This window comes from Scomber japonicus, chromosome 10 (genome assembly GCF_027409825.1).
Source record: "Scomber japonicus isolate fScoJap1 chromosome 10, fScoJap1.pri, whole genome shotgun sequence".
Classification (NCBI taxonomy): Eukaryota; Metazoa; Chordata; class Actinopteri; order Scombriformes; family Scombridae; genus Scomber; species Scomber japonicus.
Genome location: NC_070587.1, coordinates 15,294,317 through 15,314,950, shown reverse-complemented (window position 1 = coordinate 15,314,950; position 20,634 = coordinate 15,294,317). Strand labels below are relative to the sequence as shown.

At 38.3% G+C, this 20,634-nt stretch overlaps 3 protein-coding genes across 4 annotated transcripts in view; 2 read left to right on the top strand and 1 right to left on the bottom strand.

The window, feature by feature from the left end:
* Positions 1-832: 832 nt before the first annotated feature.
* Positions 833-3,471, top strand: LOC128365772 (CCN family member 3-like). Its single transcript, XM_053326351.1, has 5 exons — positions 833-946; positions 1,389-1,617; positions 2,004-2,258; positions 2,681-2,910; positions 3,061-3,471. Exons 1-5 carry the CDS (start codon positions 890-892, stop codon positions 3,352-3,354), a joined length of 1,065 nt encoding a protein of 354 aa, XP_053182326.1. The 5' UTR covers positions 833-889; the 3' UTR covers positions 3,355-3,471.
* A 6,041-nt stretch (positions 3,472-9,512) lies between these two features.
* Positions 9,513-15,460, bottom strand: LOC128365770 (probable E3 ubiquitin-protein ligase MID2). Of its 2 annotated transcripts, none has more exons than XM_053326348.1 (2): positions 15,365-15,460; positions 9,513-10,963 (listed from the first exon to the last, which is right to left on the bottom strand). In XM_053326348.1, the coding sequence occupies exon 2, from the start codon at positions 10,959-10,961 to the stop codon at positions 9,708-9,710; it is 1,254 nt and encodes a 417-aa protein (XP_053182323.1). In that variant the 5' UTR covers positions 10,962-10,963; positions 15,365-15,460; the 3' UTR covers positions 9,513-9,707. The 2 variants fall into 2 exon arrangements, with proteins under 2 accessions (XP_053182323.1, XP_053182322.1); XM_053326347.1 differs by lacking the exon at positions 15,365-15,460 and adding an exon at positions 11,308-11,394.
* A 3,887-nt stretch (positions 15,461-19,347) lies between these two features.
* The window catches only part of sntb1 (syntrophin, basic 1), a 41,798-nt gene continuing 40,511 nt past the window's right edge, over positions 19,348-20,634 (top strand). Inside the window, exon 1 of the mRNA XM_053326341.1 lies at positions 19,348-20,026. Coding sequence (XP_053182316.1) covers positions 19,492-20,026 — 535 coding nt within the window. The 5' untranslated portion in view covers positions 19,348-19,491. The remainder of the gene's footprint in view (positions 20,027-20,634) is intronic.

Sequence of the window (20,634 nt, the reverse complement as noted above, 5' to 3'; positions counted from 1 at the left end):
CTCTTCTCTAAATGACAGCATCGTTATAGAGACACAACCCATGAATACAAAATAAACGTTAAAGGTACTTGCAGCATGCAGTTCCTTCTAGCCCCAAAACATAACATTGAGGATCCCCAGGTCAGTATACATACCTCTGCTCAGAAGAGACCACCATAATCTCTGACCAGATGTGTTGACCACAGTGTCAGCTCCCCCACTGATTCAAGCTACCGATGAACCAAACTTTCCACTGTGTAGCTATTTAAGGAAGCAGTAACTATCCTCCTGGGGATAACCGTTTTCCACTGTGACCCTCCAGGAAGAGGTCAGGGAGTGAGGTCAAAGTGTCACCACCCACTGTAGTGGCTCTAAAGGGAACCCCTAGCCCCTGTGTAATAACATGAATATCCAGGATTCAAAAAGGGAATCCCCATTAGAACCCCAAATAGGAAAAAGTGAGGTGTTTGTGTAAAAAAATAGTTGTTAATCACTTACTCTTAATCATCTTTTAAATGAGCAATTATAGATTATAAATCGGACACCATATCTAAATCAAAAGTGATTGATCATGTTCTGCAGAATGTTACATTGCAAAGGCTCAAACCTCTCTGTGTGATCTTTCTTTGACAGGGATCTCACAATAAAATGTGACTCTTGTCTCCCTCCAGCACTCTGGGCGATCTCCCCAACATTCCTTCCTGTTTGTCGTCATGGTGCCAGCAGGACAGCTCCGCTATATAAGGTACTCCCCTCCTGAGTCCTGAGCCAGAACGACAAAGAGATTACAACCTTCTGCTACACCACCAGCCAGAGAGGAGAGAAGATTAAACCCTGGACCAGAGGACTCAAACCAGACAACTCAACACTTTCTTGACTACAGATATTTTTTAATTCTGCTCTACTTAACATGAAGATGGTCGGTCTGTCTTATAAAGCGCTTTTTGTCTTCTGCTTTACAGCCCAGGTAGGCATTACAATAATAACACTACATAATGTGTTTTTACTTAGTCTTTTATATTGAATGGACAAGATGGGGTGTTTTAAATTGATGAAAAACACACATTGATTTAAAGTTCTCGTGAAATATGTATAATATATCATTATTTTATGAATTTTCATATAATCTATTGTAATTTTAGTAAAACTGACTGTAACCCCATAGGACTGAATTATATCTTCATGCGCTTAATGTTTGCTGTTTTATTTTTGTTTTTGTTGGTTTTTTACATGTTTTGTCCTCATTAAACATTTAAGTAATTATGATTATGAAGTTCACTGAAGATCATTTTCAACTTTTGTCACACTGTGTAAAATCACAATAACTTACAAAAACCTGTAAACCTGTTTTTTTTTAATTCTCTAATGTAATATATAATATCACATTTGTAAACATTTTTCTTTTACAGGTGTTTACATTAGTCCAGTCCCAGCTGTGTCCTCGGAGATGCCAGTGCCCTAAAGAGCCTCCAATGTGTCTCCCTGGGGTGCCTCTGATCCTTGACAACTGTGCCTGCTGCTTGGTGTGTGCTCGTCAGAAAGGGCAGATCTGCTCTGAAATGAACCCCTGCGACACCCGTAAAGGGCTGCAGTGTGACTACACGGCAGATGTCCATAAGAGGACCGGTATCTGTGCTGGTGAGTGATCTATTGCTAGTGATGACATTCACAAACAAAGATTTATTTCATTTTAGAATACAGCTCTAACTAAGAAGCATCAGTTTGTTGACATTTTCTTTCTTTGACACTATTTCAGATTTGCATTTTTTGCAGTTTGAAGAACTTTTGATTTTTGTATGTGCAGTTATTTATCCTTTAAACCTGAAAATCACTGCCTAAATTGGTTTAAATCACTGAAAACATGTGTCAGTGATCTTCCTCAGAGATATAAATGTACAAATGTAATTCTTACATAAGATAGACATGAAGACAAGCTCCTTCGTTTTTCAATAAATTAGGAGTTTTTCATAACATATGCGAAAAGCAAATTCATTCTGCCACCTTTTCTTTCTTCTGTCCTCCAGCTCATGAGGGAGATGTCTGTGTTTTGGATGGTTCGGTCTACCAGAACGGCCAGACATTCTTCCCCACCTGCAAGTATCAGTGTATGTGTCGTGATGGGCAGATTGCCTGCGTGCCTCGCTGCAACGTGGATGTGATGCTGCCTGGGCCGGACTGTCCCATGCCAAGGAAGGTCCAGATACCAGGAGAGTGCTGCGAGAAGTGGGTGTGTGAGCCTCAGGCTGAAGCAAGTGCACTAGGAGGCTTTGCCATGGCAGGTGAGATGACTGGAAACAAAATAGGAAAGTAACGGATGAGAAAAGAGGAAGAAACAATGAGGAAAGAGATGTGTTACTTCAGTCTGCAGTGTGAAACAGTGATGTAATAGATTACTCTGCATTCAGCTGACATAAGTATGTCAAGGATTTTGTTGCTTTTCTCAGAACTTTAAGACATTTATTTACAGGTTTGAATAACAGAAAAAGACTGACAGATGTTTCCTCTTAAAACTGACCTGTTAAAGGGTTCGACTCTCAATTTGAGTTCACAGAGAAAGAATTTAATAACACTTTCACAATTACTGTGTGTGAATTTTCACTTAGAAATGTTCTACTAACTAAACAGATTTAAATTTAAATTGTGGGACAATTTTACAAGATGATGTCTAACTCACTCTCCTCTGTCATTCTGTTCCCTGCAGCCTATCGTCAGGAGGAAACAGTTAGCTTTGATGGCTGGGACCCTAGTCTGAACTGCATTGAGCAGACCACCGAGTGGGGTGCCTGCTCTCGAACCTGTGGCATGGGGGTGTCTACCAGGGTCACCAACAAAAACCGCCGGTGTGAACTGGTGAAGCAGAGCCGGCTCTGTATGATCAGGCCTTGTGATGACCAGCAGGACCAGACGCAGCTGACACAGCTTGCACCAAAGGTATGTTTTGCATGATTCTTTGGTGGGAACAAGCCGGATACCATATTCTTCAGGTTCTTAATTAGGTGCCTGTTGTATGTGAAAACATAGACTACTTACTACCCCTTTTTTTAAAATTAATTTAGTTCATTGCTCTTTCTCTTCCTGCAGAGAGGCAGTAAGTGCCAGAGGATGGTGAGGAGCAACAAGGCTGTCCACCTCTCCTATAAGAACTGCACCAGCGTCCAGGCCTACAAGCCTCGCTACTGTGGCACCTGCACAGACGGCCGCTGCTGTACCCCTCACAGAACCAAGACCGCTCTGGTGGAGTTCCAGTGTCCCAAGGGTAAAACCACCAGGAGGCCAGTCATGGTGATCCTGACCTGTGCCTGCCACAACCACTGCCCCCAAGACAATGCTGTATGGCAGCCATCAGAGCTGGGATACAGTGGAATGAGGTTATAGGTCACATCTGGAGTTATGATATCATGAGGTTATTCTAAAATACAGTAATGAAGAGGTTGTAATGAATAGTAAGTCTGGATCGTAGCTGATGACTACATCTGTAAATTCTGTAGTTCTTCTGAGTTGGGTTGAAGGACAGTAACATTGTCCTTACTTTAAAACATGAGTTGCATCAACTCTAATTTTAGATTAAAAGAACACTTAAACGTTGCATATAACTTGCAACACATTAACGGTGACAAAAAGATATTACCTGCTTTCTATGGTCTAAATCATGCTTGTATTCATATAAATGACTATCCTTTTTTGAGGTTGAGATCGTAGAAAAATCAAGTAGGTCCCTATGTCCCCCTCCTGGAGAGGGAATTAGTCCTGTAACCCTGTGGACAAATCTGTGTTATCTTCACTATTTCTCGATAAAGCACTTGAATGTAGTGACTTATTGATTCTCTCCACTTCTGGAGATCAAGCAGAGAACACTACCAGCCATTCTTTACAAACTTAAATTGGCTATAGGCTGAAGGTGTTCCTGTTGTAGGTAACTTGAAACAAGAAATGCACAGCAAGAGAGTGGGATGGAAACAGAAGCTAAGCTGTTTGACTGGCACTCCAGTGAAAAGTTTTCAACTATTAGACACATTTTTTAAATAAGTGGGCTGTGTACTTTGACCTGGTTCACAACAAGGGCTCAACCTATAAAAGTGAGGTCATTATTGTGACTTTGTGTCATTTCTAACACATGCCTGAAATCCTTCCCATGTTGCAAAATGCAAACACAAAATGCAAATGTTTATTTTTAGGTCATGAAGAGATATTGGTTTTTTTTGTTAAAAGTAGTGCACATGGGCACCAGTTACTTTTATAATGACAAAAGTTTTGTAAATACTTGCTGTATAGCTTTTTTTTTTGACTGAGTGTGTATGAAATACACAGCTTTAATCGGTAACAATGTATTGATGTGTGGTATTATTTTTCTTACTACGTTGAATTATTCACATTCACATTGCTTGTTTCTGTATCTGTCTGAACAATACTGCAAAACTCAACATTTGAAAATAAACGTGTATTTTTTGTATCAAAGCTCAAATCTCTTTATTGTGATCAATGATTGAATTAATTATTGTATTGATGCTGGATTGATGGATTGATTTGTGTGTAATAATAATAATAATAATAATAACTTTATTTTGTATAGCGCCTTTCATAAAGGAGTTCTAGTTCTAGTTCTAGTTCTAGAGGCTGACTTGATTGGGTAAAATGAATTGCCTGTGAGATTTTAAACTAAGGATTATTGGCAAGAATAAGGAAGCATAGAAATAAATGTTTTAAAGTAAGAAATATACAGAATGAAGACACAGAACTCAAAAGGTGTTAGGTGTAAGAGGGGGATATTGAATGAATGCAGAGAGGAGGGTAAATGAAGTATTCTGTTAACTTTGTGGTGCCTCCCGTGTTGCGTGATTTGTGACTGATCATTGCCCTACATCACACTGTTATGTTATGAATCATATTTCCATGGATGTGCTATGAGGATTGTAGGTCAGTGAAATGTATGTCAAGCGTTACCTAACAATAATCAGTATGGCCAACTTATAATTTTTCTCTCATTTGTTTAGTTAATATCTTTGGTCTTGGTATTTGATACTAAAAAGGTCAGAGCCCAATATATTTGTAAATATATTGTAATAAAATATATGTTTTATACTATATATAATGAATTGTTTTTACTGAGAAGACTGAGATATACCACTTTGCCTAAATGCAAAAAAAAACACACAGACAGTTATGCTGCACCACTCTACTACTCTACTGCAGTTATATTACTACTGCTTCCCTGGTGATGAGTATATTGTGCATTTTGACACATCAGCATTTGGGGTATAAACTTCTTCTCTTTTGACACTCAAGTATGATCATGCTGTCACATTGGTCCCAGGAGTTACCAAACCCTCCGAACCCCACTGATGGTAGGTCATGACTTTTGACCTCCCTCCATGAACCTTACCTTGAGGGTTAACTTGGAAGCCCCTCTTATCCCCTGTAGGTTTGCTTCTGCTTCTTTAAATAGCTTCTCAGTGGAAACTTAAGCTCATCAATAGCTTGAATAGGTGGGAGGCTGACACTGTGGTCGACACATCTGGTGGCAGCTGTGTTATAGTTTCTGCTAAGCAGAGGTGTGTGGTTCATGTTAGTAATGTTTGTAGATATACAAAAGGTTTTAAAGTTCATGCTGCACTCACTACTGTATGTCAGTACTAGTGGCAGTCAGCTCTAGGGATGGCAATGTCAGTCTCTGTCATATAACAGCTATTGGGTGGATTAGCACAGAATTTTGTACAGACATTCATGGTCCACAGAGGATGAAGCCTGCATACTCTGATTTGACATGTTGCACCACCAGTAGGTCAAATATTTCAATTACTCAATAAAATGTATTTGTCTATTAGGTGGATTACCATGAAGTTTGGTCATGACCCCCATATAAAGTATTGTATATAACTTTACCTTTTACTACCCCATCAGCCTTATTAGTGCTGGGTAATTAGCTAATTGTAGCATGCTAACATGCTAAACTGAGTGCAGATGATAAACACTGGTTTTTCACAGCTGAAGTCCAGCTTCAAAGAGTTTGCAAGCATGGCTACAGACTCTTGTTAAACAGGATGAGATTAACACACTATGATTGTTTTACTCTATTTGCATTTCACTCTAAATTAATATTTTGTAAAATACTTAAAGGGCAAAGTCGCACACATTTAAAACGTCATACTATAGTGAGGAACATTAAGTCCTGTCCTTTTGTTTTTTTCTCTGAACCCAAACAGATTTTTATAGACAAAGCGGCCTATCACGTAATCAAAACTTTGTGATCATTTAACAATGTGTGCTTACCATGGATATAGAGCTGATATTCTGCCACACTGACTGGCTGAATAGTAGCTGGACGAACTGCCTGGCCACAACTGCCTGGATGATTGATTGACTGATGGACTAACTGCTTCCCGACTGAGAGATTTACTAACTGTGTCTGGCTGTAAAACGTTAAAATATTAGACCAGCTGAATAATCACAGAGCTACAGCTCAAACTTCTTGACTGAAGTGTTTGTAGGTCCTGTTTCTTTCACTCTCCCTGTCTGAACTATTATGTGTCTAGAACAGTGACAGTGAAATTGTAATTGTAATTTTCACCCTATGACCTGTTTGACAATATGTTATTAAGATTTGGGATTTTTCAGTGAGAGTAACCATGTAGATTTGAAATACGTGGTCAGTTTATCCACATAACACCTGTTTGTAAATCTGCTATAACATTTAGGAGCTGCTGGCCTTGTGAGACCTGCCAATTATCTTGCAACAGCAGCCAATACTTGTTTCGGTGCCATTACACCTTTTTCCAAAACAAGTGTTTGAATGCCAATGTTTCCTATCTCAGTTCAGGTTTTGTTTTTAATGCCAAATTTTTATTTTTGATGGTAAATTTAACTGTCACTGTTCTACCCCCATAAACTATCAGCTGCTAGATTTGACAGAATACTGCACAGACCAGACCTGGCTGGCTTCTGTTTTGTAACGCTAGTTCATCTGTTGAATTCCCAGAGGAGTGTTAAACTTGGTTTTTCAGGAATGAGTAGGAATGTAAAATTCTAGATGTATTTGGGGATACTGGATTTTAAAATGGGAGTAAAGTAAACCACTGAAACTCATTAGTTTTGGGCAGGAAAACTGAAGACTTTTTAACTGTAGTTGATGTATTTTTCCATCTTATAAATAAGAATCTAGCACTTATAAACATATCAGCAGGTTACAGAAACAACACATTTAGAGTTTATCATAGACATAAAATATGTGACCATCTGATTTAGTAGCATTTAAACATCAACCCATAAATTCTGTTTAGCTTTTTCCCATTTCCCTCCATGCTGTACTACTTGAGTCGAACATGATCATCACAATAAGAGTTTTTCCTAGTATCAATGTCTGGCTGCAGTCCATCACGCCTGCTGAACTTTACTTTGTCTCCCCCAGCTCCCTCCTCCCCAGAATCAAAGCTTATGCTGGTGTTCGGGGCAAGTGCATTCTATCTCAGTTGATCCCATTGATTTATTGCTTCCATGGCAACAGCACGCTGTGTTTAAATGCCAATAAGCTATTTCATATTTGGCAATCTGGGTGTTGAAATAGGCGTCAACCTGATCTCACAGAAATATGTGAAATGACTACAACCTCTTAATACTGCATTATGTGGTGGTGTCACATAATGTGTTAAAATGACGTGCCAACACCATGATCAGGTTGAATGGGCAGGGAGTGGAAGTACACAGACCAAAACAAAAACAGACATCCTGCAACAGAATCAAAATTTTAAAGTTGAGCATACTGGTATTATAGTTGCAAAAGCCAGTATTTAAATTTAGCATGTTTCCTTAATCTCTGACAACATAGGTTCATTTTATGAGTTAGTACACTATATATTACATATCGGTCCTTTAATGAAGATGTATCACATTCATGGGGTCCAATTGCCCTTGTCTAAAAGTCCTTCTGTTCTGGCAACCTCAGTAAATGTACACATTTCTGACCTCCTCTTATTGAACTGACAAGGACAACACGTATCATTCCAGTGAGGGATGGATCCATGTCAGTCCTCAGTCTGTGCTGCTCAACAGTTTGGTTGTTGAGGAATGTCTGACTTCACAACCCGACTTTGTTTGCTGTCTATTTAGTTTTTTTTAAATTAGTCTGCTCTTTCATTTCAGAAAACACTGGAAACACTGACTATAGAAGTCAGTGTTTCCAACTTTTCAACTTTTGAGCTCACCAACAAGCCATTTACTGATTTTTTGATGTTGCATGATGTCATAAGATCATAGCGTTGTTTTCTTTCACTTGTTACCAGAAGATTGCCAGAAGACATACTTTCATTGTCTAATTTGCTTTATTGATATTACCATACTTAATGATGTGTAATTTACTTTTTTGTTTTACATACCTAACAAAATACCCAAGGTGTGTTTACAGATATTAAGGTGTCAAGTGACCCCAAATACTACAGCTGGACTAGACGTATGTTTTGACAATGATAAAGAAACACAATTATCTTTTTTATAATTGTTGTTTGTTAAATATGTTCACTTAATTCCTTAACATTTAGTTTTTTTTACTTATTTATTTGAAATCAAGTAATTAACCTTAAAGAGGACATGTCGTGCACATTTCCAGATCTGTATTTTTATTTTAGTGCTGTACTGCAATATCTTTGTTTAATTTACAGCTAGATATGGAAGTAGAAGTAACTTTGCAAATGGAGCATTCAGAGCAGACTGAAGCTCTGGCTTTTGACTTGTAGTGAGCATTTACATATGTTTTTTTAACTATGTGTAACACAGCCATCAAAGGAATCCTTATGGAACATATTTCAGTTCAGTGGTGTAGCGTACTATATCTGCCACCAGAGTGGACTTTCTGTTAGACCATCTTCTTATGACTGCCTCATAGGAAGTGTTATTCTACAGACTCCACTTTCTTCTACTCGTCCTGGACATGACAATGGTTCCTGACATGAGGGAAACAACAGGAACAAGATAGCAGTGTGCAGGTGCATTTTGATTTTTTTTGCTTCATATATTCTGTATGTGTCCCATTAGCCATTGTTTTTAAAATGTTTGTATACATGACTGTTGAGTGAGTTTATATAAGAAATCACTAACCTCTTATAAATACATAAAACAGACCTTAGACTACACTTCTATTAGACAGGGTTATGTAAGAAGGCATGAGATACATCCAAACTATGATCTCCATTTTGATGTTGAAGCTCAAATTAAATTTTCTGTCTAAAATGTCTGTTTTTGTGTTTTTTTTTTCATCTCTACCTACATCTAATAGGGAGTGAGAAGAGCTCTTCTAATGAGATTGCTCCCTCAAGTGGTGCATTTGAATAGAGCAGCCATCTTGAATATGTAACACTCAACACTTTTTACCAGCTAAGCATTATACATTGTGCATACTGTGTCATTTCAGAAATTACACTAGCATCATGTTTGATAGAGAAAGGCAACTTTATGAATTTTGTATATCAAACACTTACAATTCAAACCCAAGTAATAAGAAACACATACAAAAGTTAAAATACAGTTTCCAAAAGATGAGATGCTGATTTGAGCTCTTCCTGCCTCTACAAGTATAAACATGCCACATCATCTCTAAAAAATATCAAAAAGCCATTACTGATGGAGAAATTCATTATTTCTAGTCACACAACCCAGTTTTATGAAATATGCATGAGCTGGACTTTTCATGGTGAGAGTTGACTAGATTCAGATTTCATTGTCATCTATTTAAACCATGTTGACTATTCATTGACAATGGTGAAGGCAATGGCAATGGCAACGGTAACGAAAAAGACAAGTATTAGACAAACACCAAAGTTATCTGAACATAAAGCCAGAATATCCTTTATACCCTGTTTTTGCTTTTGTGAGGGTACAAGAGTGATATAATTTATACAGTATTCAGTAATACCAGGGCTAAAGAATAGGGTGATGCTGTCATTGATTCCGTGGCTAATAAAAGTGTAGATCACATTCTCTGTGTCTGCATCACAGATGTACACCAATTCTTTCTCATAACCTACAAACACAGGGATGACAGCGATGATGTTATGTAAAGCCCTGCAGTTGGTGTTATTCCTGAAGCTGAAGTTGAAATTTCTATTCCTGAAGTTAGGTTTGAATGTCTTCTTCTCACACATCGCACATTGGACTACTCCTAAATGCCAGCCAGTCTTCCATGCGGTCTGAACCTCCATGTAGAATCTCCCCTCAAAGGGGTTCCTGACTGCAGGGTCACAGGAATATCCATTGAGTTGTATTGAATTAGGGCCTTTTTTAGGGGCTTGCAGCTGATTAGACACAACACTGTTTGTGACTGCCTTGTCTTTCACCTTGGTCTGTCCTGCTACTTTTCTCTTCTGAGCCTTCTTAGGTCGCTTCAGTTTTATTACCTGAATTTCCGACTTTTGCTTCTCTGTTTGAACGTTGTTGTCTTCATAATCTTCCTCTGAAAGGATTGTATTATGTGCCCTATGTTCTGAACACAGGACACAAACAGGTGTCAGGTCATCTCTGCAGTGGAGCCCTAAAATCCTGTTATGTTTCTTGCATATTTTGTCCTCCAGATTCTGCAAGGGATCAGTCAATTCATGCCTTATTAAGGCAGCAACTCTCTCATGAGGCTCGAGATGTGTCTTGCAATAAGAGGTCAAACAGACCAAGCATGTTTTATGGGCTTTGAACTTGATGCCAAGGCAAATGTCACATGGCACCTCTCCTGGTTTGACTGGGGAATCATTTTTAGCTGTCACATAATGTTGCTTGAAATTGTCAACAACCTCCCTGAATCCTGTGTTAACACAAAGTTTGAGCCCTTTGTCGAATGTCTCTTTACACAGTGGACACTGACACTGCACTTTGTCCTTCCAGTGTGTGCTGATACAGGCCTTGCAGAAGTTGTGTCCACATGGAACAGAAACGGGCTCGGTGAAAACATCCAGACAGATGGAGCACAAGAACTGATCTTCAGACAGGAAGCTGCTGGCAGTGGCCATGTCTTATTAGGGGGAGAAGAGGAGAGTTGTTTAAATGGCTTTGAATAAGGCAAAGAAATTCATTAGAACTTACAATTACAAAACACAATAAAATATGGAAATCAATTCAGTTATATCAAAATAAAAATCAAAAAACAGAGTGAGCCATTATACACAACAAACAATCGCAACTGACAAAGAAATCTACTTCCTGGTAGAATGATCATAAAGTGACTGATATAACTCTTGTAACTTCACACTGAAGTTTCATGACAATGTGTAATAAAAGTTTCAAATATATCTATCAATATTCTACAATTTCAGAATAATACCCACTATATACACATTAAGCACAACTGAATTTCACCTTTTTGGATAAAGACGCTCTGCTCTGCCGCCTCTCTTTGTATGCAGGTGTACAGACAGAATTGTGTTTACCAGTTGCTCGGGTTTATTGTTTAGTTTCATTTCTCTGTAAATGGTGCAACTCCTCCCATATCCTCTTTCAACATTAACCCTTGCGCCAACTCAAATCACAATAAACAGCTGGGTCTGCCTCACACATTAGAAGGAAATTATCCCTTCAAATTAGTAACGCTACATTATTTGTTAAGTATCTTCTCTTAAAATGTTAGATTGAAAGGAGAGGCTTTTCAGTGTTTTGAGCACTGAAATGAAATGATTCACATATGAGGCTGAAGTTATATATTGTAGGTAAAATACATTTTCACCACCAATACACTTAAATGTGTCTGCTATTGGATTGCTTGTCAAACTTTTTCCACTAATGGAGACCATGACACCCATGTAATCATTATAATGCAGTGCATTAGTAGTGCTGTGAAGTATTGTATTAATTCCAGTCATGAAACCTGATTAAAATAAAGAATGTGTACTCTTGGATTATATCTGCTTATCTGTGTCACCACAGCAGCAAAAAGTCTTGCAAAGAGACTGACTGTCTGTATTAAAAACTTCATCTCCGAAATCGAAACTCTTCTTCAACATCAGGAAGTCTGTGGAATGGATGCCAGCAGCAGCTAAGAACTGTGAGGCTGACAAACCTGTTTTATACCAGGTTCATGTTGACATTTGTTCTGACGTCTGGTTTGTCTGGCTTGTTTTTGTGTAACAGTCAATTATTTAAAAAGGCAGTGTAACAATTATTCCTTTTGAAAATTAGGGAAATATAATTGTAGTATGTCATGTCATTTGCACTAGTAACATTGTTTGTTGTCATTTGTTAATGCCTTTAATTATACTAACCTTGAATAGGAGACAGCTCCTAATATTTTGTCATAATACTTATCATGTTGTCAGTTTGCCAGCCAGACTCTCATCTCTGCCTGCTGTACCCTCTGTGTCCTGCAGTAGTCACCAGTGTTTCATTCAATACAACCTGGCCTATGTGAATATACATGATGATGTATGGGGTCAAAGATGTTTGAGGTTTTTGAAATAGCAAAGAAATAAACAGAAAGTACAGTTCCCTAAAATGCTTTTTTATGTTAATTGGAGTGACACCTATGTCCTTATATTAGTTATACTCAAGAATAAAGCCAGTAATTCATTTTTATTGTGATTCACATGAATATGCCTATGAAAAAAGGTAATTCAGTAAAAAAACATTTTATATCCATTTCTCATAAACACATGGTGTCTATATTTATGCTTGGACTGTCAGAAATGTAACTACCCAGAAAAAAAGACAGTTGACAATGGCATTTTATTTTGAATACCATGTATTTGATGTTTCATTGGTACAACCCGTTTTTTTACAAACATTCACTGCCTTGCACTGAAAAGAAAAGCAAAAATCTTCATCCTTTGAGATTAGTTTTTGTCTCTGTAAGTCAACAAAACAAGTTACTGTATTTTAATATACAATATTGGTGTGTATTGATGGCGTATGATAATATTTCATTACACTGAATGACACATATTAAGACGGACAAAATACTGATTAAATGTCATTCCTTTAGCAACAACAATAATGATCCTATGAGCAATTATCAGCAGCAGCGCCAGTATTTCTCTTCTTTTAAAATTTGTTTCAGTTAAAAACAGTATAAAAACAGGATAAGATAAGAAAATGTCTACAGTAGGGTTAGATAGTGTGCACTTGAAATACATTAAAAAGTCATAAATAGTTTAAAATAATAATGTCCACTATTAATACAAAAATGAAATATGAATTTTATGATTAAACATCATAAACTAGTGAAAACGTGGGATAGAAATGCTGCTGTCATTCAGCATAACGAATGACATTGTGGTATTACACAGTCTACCATTTGAGAATCTGTTGTCATGCATACATATATTTATCAGGCAGTTCCTTGGCCACTTATATAAAGTTATGACCTTGACCTATAAACATTATCATTAATGATCATATTCAATATAGCTTTTTTTTTAAAAGAATAACATTAAAAGTATGTTTTCTGTGTTGTGCTGAAGGACATACATTTTTGTTACAAGGGTTACTGGTGGGTCAAAGAATGAAATGATTAAATATTACAGAGAGATTTAGTCACCTCACCACATGGGCAGAGGGTCTTCAAAGGGTCCTTTTCGTGATGTCACCCACTGTCACATGATGAGCAGGATGTGATATGCTTTAAAATGGCTTTTAAACATTGTTATATTGAATGACATTGATGATGCACAAATTTCAGAACAGAATTTATTCAAGTTTTTAAATCTTTTAAAGATAAAAGAAGTTGCTCAATATTCTATATTATGCCATGGGATGATTTTAGGATGATTTTTTAAAAACATTTTTGTCATTAGAATTTTAATTGGGACAGTTACACTGAAGGTCATTTTGACAAATTTCAGCTTGATAACTCCCTTAATTTGGTACTTTGGACTCTAACAAATATGAAAATGTCATTACAAAGAAAGATGGTGATTATTTCCAGTCAAACTGAACTTACTCTGATGTATGCACGGCCCGCTTTCCAAAGTATCCATGAAATGTACTTATCATGATCAGATTTGACTAGATTCAGATTTCAGATTTCATCAGACTCCATTCAACTCTGTATGTATGTGATGAGATTGGAAATGACAATAATAATGACAATAATTATAATGTCCAATAAGACATTTGGAGATTTTGCCCAAATGTCCTTTATCTTTTGAGCTGTCTCTCATAGCTTCTGTTCCCAGTTTGTGAGAGAACCAGAGGGGCACCATTTATACCATCCTCAGGGGGACCAGGGCTAAAGAATAGGAAGATTTTCTCATTGAATTTGCAGTCAGTAAATGAGTAGATCAGAGTTGCAGTGTCTGCATCATAGAAGGACACCAATCCCTTCCTGTAATCTACAAACACCACGACTCTGCCAGGTTTCTTTCTCAAAGAAATCTCGACAGGGGTGTTATGTAGAGCCCTTATGATCCAGATTCCATTCCTGGTGTTAGGTGTAATTAGTTTCTTCCCACAAATTGACTCTCTGACTACTCCTTCATTTCTACTTGAACTTCATAGTAGAATCTCCCTTCAGAAAAGCCCTTTTTCCCCAGGACGTAGGAGTATGCATTGAATTTATGTAGGATATTGTCACACCACCAAATGTGAGGAGTTTGCACTTGTTTGAAATCCTCAGAAAACATGATCAGGTCGTTTGCAGTGTCTGGGTCAAATGTCATGTCCACTGTATACTGCCACCGGATTGTGTCCAACTTGATGGCTTCAGGCAGGGACTTGTGACTGTCTCTGCAGGTTTATTTACTGTTTCTGTTTCAAGGATTGTATAACAGTACACACTGAAATCTTGACCAGCTTGCTTCATCTCTTTGTTGAGTGTCTCCTCCAGCTGAACCAGAGCTCTTCTAACTGGTTCCACATAGGGCTAATTGTGGATACTGATGTCAAACCAGTTCTTGATGTGTGAAGAGGAGGAGGTGAAGGACTTGAGGCACTTGATGAAGTGGATGTGATCTTCAATGTGTGAGATGCCCTCCAGCCAAGTGCTTTTTTTATCTTGAGTTCAATGATTTCCTTCTCCAGCTCTTTAACCAGCATGTCAGCCTCTCTTTCTGTTGCTTTTTGCTTCTCTTCAATCACATGAACCAGCTTAGACAGCTGTCTGTTAATGGAATCTACTAATGTATTTAGAGTCTGAGCACTATTTACCACTGCTTCATCGTTGTCCCTCCTCTTGGTTTGTGCTGCATCCTCTATCTCCGTCTGTGGTAAATTGATCATAAAGTGACTAATATGACTCTTGTAACTTCACACTGAAATGTCATGACAATGTGAATTAACAGTTTAAATTATTCACCAAGAAAACTTAATTCAGAGCAGCTTGTCATGCATCCATATTAATAAGCGTGGGAAACAACAATTTCATTACATGTAATATCTATGAATATTCTACAATGCCAGAATATCATCAAGCAGAGTTGTACTTTACCTTCTTCGATGTAGATGGTTTGCTCTGCTGCCTCTCTTTGTATCCAAACGTAGAATCTGCACTGTGTTTACCAGTTGCTCAGATTCATGCAACAATATTAAGTTTAATTTCTCTGTAAATGATGCAACGCTGCAACGCAACTCCTCCCATCTGCTCTTTCCACATGACATTAACGCCTTGTTGAACAAATATGACATGAAATACAATGTGACTGAGAACATAATTCCTAATAACAGAGATAATTACGAACCTTTAACTACTTCCGTTGGTCAGTTTTGTGTGTCACAGTTTAAGTACAGTTGTACTAAACTAAAACAGCACTGACTCAAACCACAATGAACAGCTGGGTCTGCCTCACACATTAAAAGGAAATCAGTCTAGTGAAAAATATATAGCTGTTATATATTATATGTCATATATTTTCACCACCACTACACTAAAATGTGTCTGCTATTTGATTGCTTGTCATATTTTTTCTGCTAATGGAGACCATGACATTCTTGTAATCAATTTCATACAGAGTAGTGCTGTAAAGTATTGTAATAATTCCAGTCATGAAATCTGATTAAAATAAAGACTGTGTACTCTTGGATTATATCTGTAGATCTGTGTCACTGCCTTTTGGTACAGCAGTGACCAGTGTCTATGTGTGTAAAAACTCTTGCAAAGAGGCTGACTGTGTTAAAAAACCTCATCTCAGAAATGGAAACTCTTTTTCAACATCAGGAATTCCATGGATGCCAGAAGCAGCAGCAGCAGCAGCAGCAGCAGCCATAACTAAGAAGCTGCCAAACCAGCTGTATACTAGGTTCAGTGTGACATCTGTTCTGACATGAAGGCTGAAACCCTGAAGTTCTGTCTGGTTTGTCTGGCTTGTTTGTGTGACACTCACCAAGAGTCAATAATGTAAAAATGTTTTAATCATTCTTTTGAACATGAAGGATAAATAATTGTAGTACCTCATGTCATTTTTTTCACTAATAATATTGTGTGTTGCACTTTGTTAATGCCCTTAGTTATACAAACCTGGAAAAATACAGTACATTCTTTTTTTATAGGTTATTTTCCAAAAACTGCTCAAGCAACATTGCATTTTATACTTGCTGTCAGTCTGCTAGCCTCTGTGTCCTACAGTAGTCCTCAGTGTTTCATTCAACCAGTTTAACTTCTGCTTGTCTTTCATGACATTTTCTTTCTTTTACCTGCCTGCATACTTTGCCCTTTTTCCTTTTCTGCCTGTCCTGATTCACCATGTTAACAAACCCTGCTTGTGTCTAACATTCTTGTTCATACTTGTTAACATCATAACACCATTTTTATTTGAAAATGTTTTTTCTAACCTCGAATATTTTTTCAGATAACATCAACTGTATCCGCACAAGCTTTTCTTACCCATACCATTGGTAACTGGTCAGTGGAGGTTGTTCAGTTGTTTAGTGTGACCCACCAACTAAATCTCATCTAAATGTGTGATTTCTGGTTCACAAACAGCCGACTCATAGTATTGTTGTGTACTGACCTGCTGGTATGATTTCTGATGTGTTGTCTCTATTATTTCAAATTATTACAGACTTGTAAACTTTGTTGATATAAAGTATGTTAGTGAGTACAAATATTTGCTTTAGCAGATGGATAGTCTGTTGCACACCACCAGGTGCAGATAAAATTACAAGTATCTTCTTTAATTATTATTATTCCTAAACATGAAAGAGAAGTGACAAACATCAATGAATGACTTCATGATACTTCAGCTGCTGATCAACACATAATTGCTTTTCTTCAAAATATCCCCAGTTGTTTCTTTGCTTGTAAATGCAGTCTCTCTAATGCTTCCTCATGGATTTAATGTTAAATTAATTTATCTCCATAGTATCATCTGTGAAAACGACAGTCGATCAAAAACAACACTGACACTCATGTCACTGAAACATAATATGTGAAGTATGTACTTCAGTAATAATGTAAAGGTAAGGGGGAAAAAGACCGGAAAGGAACAAGAAGAGCTAAAAGAAAGCTAAATCCTCTCCTGAGACACCGTCACTGAAGTCGTCTTGAGCAGGACACTCAACCCCCTTCCTATACCTGCAATACAAACCTGATGTGTGAGGGTGTGTTTGACTATCAGTGCGTCTCTCTCTCTCTCTCTGCAGCTGCTCCCTGCTGCTGCTGCAAAAAAAGTGCAGTCAACGAACGAGGGAAAAAAAAGGTTCATTAACAACCTTTAAATACCTTTAATAAGATTGCACTCTCTGTTTGTTTGTTTGCTTTGAAGGTCATTACCACAACAAAGAATTCATCTGATAGCTCATTTCCATATAAAAGTAAAAATCAATTGTAACTCCTACGCCTCATTAAAGCAACATATTCTTAGAATTTCTGCTCTCTTTCTCAAAATAAATTAGGTAATCCCCTCTTTGGTGCAGTTCAGTAGTAAAGCATGAGCATGCCTGTGTATTATTATACAGTTTGATTAATGATGGCACATGCAGTGAAATATATATGTGAAATTATTATTTTTAATATAATGCCCTTATTTTCCATATGTTTATATCCTTTAATGATTTAAATTCATGATAATAAACTAATAATGATAAACTCACTGTGCAATATACGGAGCACAGAAATTGTTGCTTAAAATAGGAGAAAATACAAAAGCTGATTTTTTAAAACTTTGCATTAAAGGATTGAATTAAATTGAGCTACTGCTGTATTTCTAAGATAGAAAAGAACAGAATAAACTTGATTGCAGCAGAGCAGGAAAAACACAAGAAACTAAAAAAAAGAAAAGAAAGAAAATTACCCATACACACACATCACAAGCTATCAACAATATAGCCTACATACTGTATATATGATTTTTGTGTTTAAATCTCCCATCATCATAGAGATATTTTATGCAGTTTATTCATTATTGTGACTGCACTTGGGGCACAGGATCCCATATGTATCTTTTTGTTCCTCAGGAGCTTTACTAGTTTTCATGTAATACCGGGACAAGAAGTCAGACGGACACTTTAAAGTGTGACCAGCAGGTGTCACAAAAACATTGCTCATCCAATACTACACAGTAGGCTACCACATGGTTTCCCTCAGCTGTTTATTAAGCACGATGCCATGCTACAAAGTGAAAGCTGTTACCCAAAGTAAATAAAATCCATATTTGTAGATCTAAGTGTCCTTAAATCCAAAGTGCAGTAGTGTTAAAGAATACTAGTGTTGGAGAAACTTCTGAGCCTTCATTAAAGTCACAAAGGTTGCCTGGAGGTTGTTGTTTTTTACTGATATCATCATGTCCTGCTATCTCCATCTCCGTCTTCTCTCAGCCTCCCTATGAAGGACCACCGGTGACACCCAGCAGCTCCAGTCATCACTGATTACACCTTCGGCTCACTTATTTAAACTTCCACGTGCCTGTAGGGTCAACGTGGCGCAAGATTGTCCTCTCGAATAACAATAAAGACGAGGAGCAAAGCCTCAGAGGGGGTTCTTTCCATGTCAGAGCCTCTTAACAAAACGCTCTCTTTCTCTCTTTTGAAACATCAAAACTGGCTGAGACGCATTCCTGTACGCGCGTGCCCGATTTCACTACTCCAACATGAACGCGGTCAAGTACATTCGAGGATTGTTTCAGAGGTGGTCATATTTTTCCGATGCGTCTATTTTTTCCAAACATCACCTCAATACAAAAAATGTGTAATTATTGAACATCTTTATAGTCAGTGAACATATTTTCCATTCATCAAATCCCATAAATCACATGGTCTATTATTCATATTAAATACGCTTGTAAATATGACACATGAAGTTGATTAAATATTAGTTGGTTGTCACGTCTCAAGTGTTCTAGGGAAATGATGAACACAGTTTGAGCATGCAGGATCTGGAGATGGGATCGCCTGACGGCGGGGGGAGCTAACTCCACCCATCAGATAGGATCTCAGGCAGGCGGAGCGGTGGGCTGCCTGTGCCGAAAGGGCTCAGGCTGGTTGGAGGGGACGCTTGACAAGTCCCGAAGAAAACTTAAGGGGCAAAGTCCAGCCTGAGTGTGAGGGAGACAGAGTGGAAGTTAATGTGTCGGAGCGTGCAGGGCACAAAATCACATGTCATTTTAAAGAAATGCTCCAAAGATGGCGGTGGTAATTGCGACAGGAGTTTCTGGTGCCTCCGGAGTGCAAAAAAGTGGATTTCTGGAGGTTTTGGTGCGAGAGCGTTGGCACAAAGTTTTGGTCAACTTGAACGAGGAAGCGCTCACATTAAGCTGCGAGGAGAGCTGCGTTAATGACAATGTCAACTCTAACGGCGTTACCAACGGATCTTACCTCGACAACAATAACACCAACTCCAACAACGGCCCCCAAACTGTGCGCACCGCGTTCACGGACCTACCGGAGCGAGTGCCCGAGGCGATCGCCAACAGAAAGCGGTGCGTCAAGGTGACCAAGCAGGAGGTCGGGGGACTCGGGATCAGCATTAAAGGTGGGAAGGAGAATAAAATGCCCATCCTCATCAGTAAGATATTCAAGGGACTCGCCGCGGACCAGACCCAGGCTCTGTACGTCGGGGACGCCATCCTGTCAGTGAACGGTATGAACCTGCGGGACTCGACCCATGACGAGGCTGTGCAGGCGCTGAAACGGGCCGGGAAAGAGGCGACTCTTGAAGGTAGGCAGGCTGGACAGACTGTGTGTGTGAGAGGATGACTGAATAGTCAGATTCAGAGGTGGTTCGAGGGGAGGTGATGGGTCAGGGACTCCCAGACTTGTTCCATTTACTTATATGCCCAGATTGATTTAATAAACTCCCCAAAGACAAGGTGTTATTATAGGGATCCCACATGTGTTTGCTTGTGCTTATATCGATATTTTTTTAGTGAGGTACAGCATACCTGGAGGGACAAGAGATGAGTGTTAGATCTCAGTCAAGTCAAAGTCAGTCTGTGCTTGGAAAACATTTCAGAAATAGTGTTTAATTTCAGCTACAACCCCTCAAGGGAAACCTTGCAATGGGAACCTCATCCTCCAGTGAAGAAATCATAGTAGGCTATAGTGAGTATAGTAGAGCTGTGAGTAGAGCTGCAACACCGAGTCGATTAGTTTGGAGTCATTTAAAATAAAGTAAAAATGATCTGATTCCAGCATCTCAAATGCAAATATGTTAATTATTTCTATAACAGTAGACTGAATAACTTTGGGTTGTGGACTGTTGGTCAGGACACAACATTTCAGGTCGTTTACTTGGGCTCTGGGAAACAGTGATTTACATGTGTAACA